The 7,500-nt window shown below is 31.5% G+C and overlaps 1 protein-coding gene across 1 annotated transcript in view; it reads right to left on the bottom strand.

Annotated features, from left to right (window-relative positions):
• The window catches only part of Foxp2 (forkhead box P2), a 496,440-nt gene that overhangs the window by 241,116 nt on the left and 247,824 nt on the right, over positions 1-7,500 (bottom strand). Inside the window, exon 4 of the mRNA XM_048340096.1 lies at positions 1,280-1,457. Within this exon, the coding sequence (XP_048196053.1) occupies positions 1,280-1,447 (168 nt within the window). The 5' untranslated portion in view covers positions 1,448-1,457. The remainder of the gene's footprint in view (positions 1-1,279; positions 1,458-7,500) is intronic.

Below are 7,500 nucleotides of genomic sequence, written 5' to 3'. Positions count from 1 at the left end.
TATTAATACAAAATATTTCCAAACAAAATTGAACTTACCATCTTAATAACTATTGTTTATGAAAAATGATATAATTCTAAAATAATACCTAGCCCATTCAAAGTGTTATGTCTAGCTACTTTAAAATATTTCATTCTTGAAAACAATGTCCAAATGTAGATATTATTCAATCCATATCATTTTAAAATGATGTTATTATTTAAAACAATGATTCTATTAATTTCTCTCTAGGGTTGGTATTTGCTCCAACTTTCAAGTTCCTTTTCTCATTATAGCTTACCTTTAACATGTGAATGATATATCACTTATTTTGAAGCACTTTAGTAATAAATCATTTTTTAATGGATTTAATTTCTTTGACTTTTTATGTTTAGTCTGAGTGCAATCCAGAGGTTTAAAATATAGCCTTTGTTTTAGGACAACTAGAACCTTTTCAAACAGGTATGTTCTTCTGGCCTAATATATGCTTTAAAAGCTTTCTGTTCTGTCACTGTTTTTGCAGACTGCAGAAAGTAAAAATTGCACATCTATTCTTTGATGGAAAGAGAATTTCACTGACAAACAAAAAGAATATGATTCATAAAAAGTAGAGCAGACTTCTTAGGACTATGCTTCTATTTTTTCAACTGTTTATTTTTCTAGGTTTAGAGAGTACAATTGCATTTTATGAGACACCAGAACACAAAAACTGTTTTTAGTGTCCCTGAAAGATGGATATTCAAATTATTCTAGAATGTTTTCAAGAAAAGCAACATAGACTGTCAGGTTGTTTAGGCCTTTTGCCATCTCTCTTCAGAGTTCAACTAATTAATAGCTAATATTTGCAACTCTCAGAGGCAAGCATCTGTGTTGTGAAAGTCCTTGTGCTCCCTTTCACCTTAGCTCAGACTTGGAAGAAATTCATTGTATAAGCAAGTATCAAGTAATGTGGCCCTCTGGTGGAAAACCAAGTGTCACGTTCTGCAGCACAATTTTAGACAGTGAACTAAAGCTGTAAAATATTTGTTACAAAGCTTTGAACAGTACCTTTCCAAAAAAAAATTCATCCTGTGAACTTAATTAATATCCTGACACCTGAAGGGCACTAGGTATTGGTATGACGTAATTAATATGAAAATAAAGCCTTTTACTCATCTCTCAATTCATGTTCCAAAGAATCCCAAATTCTCAGCATCCTTAGGTTTAAAACAACATACTGAATGTGCTATGAACACATCTCTCCCATTTAAGAAAGCAGGCGCATCTGTTTTAAGTAAGCACTGAGGGAAACAAAACTTACCTGCTGTTGTTGCAGATGCAGCAGCTCTACTGTGCTTACTTCAGAGCTGGTGTCACCACTTGATCTTCCATCTCGGCTGCCAGCATCTAATTGGCTGCTTAGAGTGCTCATTCCATTTTGATTCATTGAACTGTTGCTTATTGTCTCTGTCGCAGATTCCTGCATCATGACTTAATACCTAAAAGTGATTAAGAAGTATCAATTAACACACGTTACACCTTCACACTTCCATTATCAAGATGTCCCTTTCTGCCAATTACAGAGACAGCATCTTTAGAAAGAAAAAGGAAAGGGGGCGGGGGGGGGGGGGGGTGCTTGAATAATCATTTACTAAGAAATGCAATCCAAATTCAGCTTGCAATCCAAATTCATGCAGATACTAATCACTGAAATTAGGGTTTCTGTAAGTAATTTTTGTGTGCTTACATTTAACAGCCAAAGTAACACACCATGCATATAGCATGGCCAATAGCATTTATGAACGGCCACATTTTAAAGTCTACCTATAAAACCAGCTTAAATGAAGGCACAATTGCACACTCTGTTCTGGGTTTCCTATTATCTACCTTTGAAAACCATGCGTGACTATCCAGCCTTATTTTAAATGTTCACTATCTTGATTCTGTCAGAATTTTACAGCACATCTTATGCAAGGCTGTTGTTTAATGATGCACAGCTAATCATACAAAATTAAAATTTTGTAAGGGTGTTACAAATCATATGGTATCAACCAATGATAAATAGTATAATGGGTTTCTCTCTCTCTTTTTTGTGACTAAATAAAATTTTGCCTCGGAGGCATTTTAAGAAAAAGCTCCTGCTGCAAACACGTCAGATATTGCCTATTTTTTTAATCAAACACCTCATATTCATTTATTTTTCTGACATTTAAAACATTTAATACTGTCCTTCCTGGGAAGTAATTAAGCTTATGCATGAGCAGCAATCAAACTGTTCACTTGAAGATGACTTAAAACTCAATTTTAACATAGGCAAATAAATGAAAGATATAAAATTAATTTTCCAGGCATGTATTAGATATGAAAGCTGGAAATAAAATCTATCAAGAATATCACTAATGATTGTGCTAAAAACAGCATAAATTATGCATATTACCTTCTCTACAGTAATAAATGTTTTATCATTTTCACTGCATAAATATACTGTACTTTCAGGATAGCAATGAGATGTCCTGCCAAGATCAGTGGAAATCCTTGCCGTAAATAAAGATCCAATGTGCTCTTACAAACCAGAATTTCAGAATATATCTTGAGTGTAGAAAGATTAGTTTGGGCTCTCAAAGACATCGGAATCCTGCACTGTAAGGTAACAGATGCACTGCCTGTTTTACTTCTGGGGACAGAATTTCAGAAACAGCCTGGTTGCGCCTGCGACTTTAATTGGAATGAATGCTACCTAGACAGTGGACTTTACCTCAAGGAAAGAAGACATTAAACTTAACACTCAATCTAATTGTTTTCTACCTCATTCCATTTTCTTAATCTTGGTCTTAGTTCAAGACTTTTGTCTATTTAAAAGTTTGAAATGTATTTATTATCAAGCAAATAAAAGCTTAATATATTCTTCCTGTCAGAGACGAACCATTTTCCGCAGATATCTAGTAATGGGGATCACACACACATATACACCTACTTAAACAGGGAAACACAAATACATATCTAATAGTACTTCTCGATGCCAAAAATTATTAAAATTAATGGTTATATCCTAATTGTTTTAACTGGTATTTTCATCAAAGCTTATATTCTTAGATTATTTCTGCAATTCTAAAAAGTCAATGAAAACACATACTGATTTATGATATACCAGCAGGAATGACTGAGGTAGAAAAGCAAGTCAGTATAATAGAAATTACACTTACAACTTAAAGCTTTTCTGATAATAAAGAAGTAAATGTAACGACAAAAATAAATGATTATGAAGGGAATTATTCCTGCAACTACAGTAAACAACTTTTAAGCCAAATGAGCTCATGAATAAATAGGGGTTTTGTTGAACATCTTATTGAGCATTAACAAAGAAAAATCATATAAATGAAAACTGATACACAGTGATGGATTTTATAAGGAAAAAAAAAACAAACCTAATACTCTTTTCTGAGATTAGGCGGCTAATAAGTATTCAAATTAGGCATAAATTTTACATGCACAATGTTTAAAATATTCAGAGAAAGGGACTGATTGCTTTTACTAGTTGTATGAAAATTATAATTTTGATCCTCTCCAACTGTAGAAACAGACAGACATAACTTCTACATATTGCATTTAAATTTTACTTTACACAAAACATCTGAGATATATCTGTACATATATGTTTTTATCTGATTGTTCAAATTTATTTGAAAAACTTACTGTATCTGTGTGAAATTTGCAACACAAAACATAAAAGTGAATTACCTTGTCTTTAAATAAAGCAAATAGATACAGTATTTTACATATTAACCTAGGTGTTTTTATGTTATGATCAATTGGATGAATTTTAAAATCCTGTTTGAATTACTCTGTTATAACCAAGGTCCTCAAATAATTTGAAATAATCAACAAGGAAAGAATTGTGTGTTTAAATCTTTATTACAATTATGAAGGAAGGCCTGTGTAACTTCCAATTTTTCTTAACTAAAGGGATTTTTACCATTCCTTCTGGAATATTTGACTTTATAAAGCCTTAGAGCATGAGTTATGATTTACATTTTAAGTTCAGTCATCTAAGATCTAGTAAAATAAGACTGTAACAGTGGCAGTGCTTTTGCTGAACAAAAAGGAGTTTCTTACTCAACTTTAGCACAAAAAAGGGAAACAACTGTGCAATTAAATGAATACAATATACATTTCCCTTATAGCAGGAAGCTAGAAGTGGCTTCTCTATAATGAAGATATTTCTGCAGGGATAATGAAGATGATTTCTAGTATTTACAAAGTTTTTCCAAGTAACACCTGCACACTTATTTCCCACCAGAGGTAATATTTCTATCACAATGTTTACCTTTAAAAGTATATTTTCAATAATTATAAATTCAGCATATTCTTTCAGAGTAGATGTGCTTGTGATCCCAAATATGTTAAACTAAATTATTCATTCTTCTCAATCCTACCACAAACATTTTACAAAAATCAGTGAAAAGAAATTCTAGGTCATTAAAGGGGAAGGTGAGTTTGGAAGCCACTATTTTAATGTTTGTCTGAAGTGTAAGTGAAATCCTTAAGACATTCATCAGTCACAACTATTCAGCCACATCAGAAATTAACTCTTCAGACCTTACACTCAAATGATACAGTTCTACTTTCCTTCTTGCATTAAGTTTTCTTTTCTTTCCTTTTCCTTTCTGCTTTTTTTTAAGCAAGTCACTGTACAGATAGATACTTATTCTCTACACCACTTCCCTTTTGAAACATTAAACTGACACTGGAACTGACTGCACAAGATTGCATTTTCTCTTCCTAAACAACTTGAATTGAAAGGTTACTTAGTGTAACAATATTTACTTGCAGAATTGTGTTGTTACCAAGGGTATAATGGATGGTGGCTATGCAGGTTTACGCAAGAATGAGTGAAGCATGAGGCATTAGCCATGTGTTTGACATGTTTCAAATTGCTATAATCCAGCATTAAACACACCCAGCAATTCATGCCATTTCTTGCAGCCATAATCTTGAATAAAGCGTGCACAACCACTTATTATATAAATTAGTATATGACTCCCTGTTATAGTCACAACAGTGCTTTTGTGTTTATTTTGCATCACGATGTAGTCTTTTATTTGTACAAATAGCAGGATATAAAGACATAGCTCAATTAGACCTCCTTACTTTATGATAGGGTACTACTGAATGCTACACTTGTTGGTTTTATTTTTTCCCCTTAGAGTTATAGGTTCTATTGGTATAAAACTGTACCATGTGAGATAGTTATATGCTGGAGTGATAACAGAAATATGCATAGGTCCTATTCTGCCTTCAGTGTGATGTTTCAAAGTTCAAAATTTGACCTGGGCAAGTACAGTTAATTGTGTTATCCAAACCACCACAAGGGACACTATTGGTCCTTGTGGCTCACTTAACTTATTTTTCTCTCTTAGCTTTTCTCTTTCCCTCTCCCCCGTCATCCCTCGCTCCATCCCTTAGTACCTTCCTTCCTTTTTTTTTTTCTCTCATTCACTCTCTACCTCCTCCCACAATTGCATGTATGACCTATCTATGATAGGTCAGCTGGTCAATCAAGTCAACCATGCATGTCAAGGATGTAGGAAAGAAAAAAAATGTCCTTCATGTCCTCACTTAGGAGTTTCTATACACATACACTGGCTTAGATGCTTAGCACCATAACATTAAGTCCTCTTGAATGACATTTTATTATTCAATAATCAAATTAAAGAAAAAATAATTGTGTTACAAAGGAACATAAATACAAATACACAAAGTTTTTAACTACTGCTCAATTTTCTGAAATGTGTTTAGAATGACATTAAGAAACATGCTATGTCCATTATCTGATTTATGCCAATCCACATATATATGTATGTATCTATACACATATATATTACAAATCAAGAAATTTTTAAATACTCTATTTACAGAAAAGCAAAGTATACTACATAGATAGCATATGTTCTTAAATGCTATCTATTTGATCACTTACACATTCACAAAATTGATCATTAAATATTTTATATGGGTTCATAGAAAAGTGAGCTAAGAAAATCTACTTATGCTACAAACCATATAAATTTACATCAAAATATCAGCTAAATTCTGATTTTAAAAAACTTGACTGTAATATAAAACTCATGAAAGAAAGTAGTGTTTAAATAATGATAACTTTTGTGCTCTACTGGAATTAATTCATCATGGACACCACGCACAGTGCATTTGAAATCTAGCACTGCTTTGCTAAAAGTCTTTAATACTAAGATTGCCTAATAAATCAAAGTGCCAAATATGAAGGACATACTTGAATGTGTAAGAACAAAACTGAAAAGAGCACATGGCTGTTTTTAATTTTTGAAAAATGAAATAGGCTGTGCTTTGAATCATGATTTGGAGAAGGATATCTGTTGTAGAAAATGATTTTTTTATTATACTGATATGAAGTTGACTAAACCAAAGATAATTTGTTTATAAAATTGTCACTGCTTTTTACTGGTTTGAACAAAATGCCTAAAATTTTGTGCACACACTAAGATTATATTCACATAAAAATTCAAATTTTCATTTAAGAAAAAGATAGGACAAACATAGAAAGTTGTAGAATACTTTAATTTTTTTTCATTTTTAAACATTTTTCTCCATTCAATAAGCAATACTGTCAGAGCTTCAATATGGCAAAGATCTGTTAAATATAAAAGTAGATCAAATGAAAATCCTCAATTAAATACAATCAGCTATCAATTAATCCAGCAAGTTAATGTGTCTCATTTGTTAGGTTTTACTCAAGTATTTTAAAAAGCTACCTCTAAAATATAAGTAATACATAATTTATGAAAATAATACGGAATACTAAACTTAAAATTTTGTTCTTATGCTATTTCACTTTTAAAACTGTTAATGATGAATTTGAGAAAATGGTAGCAAAGTATATGTGTTTTTTTGTGACTTCATAATTCTGCCGCATTATTCAATACTTCCTATTTATTATTGGGAATTATTTGATATTAAAGGTAGTTCTAATGAATTAGTAACTCACAAATATATTTTGAAATGTATTTTGAATCATTCTGTATATACTAATGTCTCCTTTTAATAACACATTTTCTCATATTTTCTATATCCAACAACTATTTCTTAAACACATGAAAACAGACATCAAGTTTTACTTCTCAAGGGACAGGCTAAATGGTCAGTACTTCCTTTAAAATCTATAAATTTCAACATTAGTTTAATGTATTAGATTATTTAAAATATTTAAAGCCAGTCCTTGCTAGTATTGAAATTTAAAAAATTTAAAGAAGGAAACAAGGAGGCATAGGAAAAGTTTATTCTAGTCTGTCATTAGCAACTGCTGACAAACTGCATTGACACTGATGTACAATATAAAAATGTAGTGTTTTGTGCAATATGTAAAAACTGTCTATCCTAATATCTTACATATGTGAGAATACTTCCAAAAGAGTGTTCCCTAGTTGCCAGCACAAAGTAGTGATTAGAATTTACAAGATAAGCAAATATATGTTACACATATTTTTACTCTTGCCTAAAGACAAAATA

Source organism: Perognathus longimembris, chromosome 2 (assembly GCF_023159225.1).
Source record: "Perognathus longimembris pacificus isolate PPM17 chromosome 2, ASM2315922v1, whole genome shotgun sequence".
Taxonomy (NCBI): Eukaryota; Metazoa; Chordata; class Mammalia; order Rodentia; family Heteromyidae; genus Perognathus; species Perognathus longimembris.
This window is presented reverse-complemented; position numbering and strand designations above follow the sequence as displayed.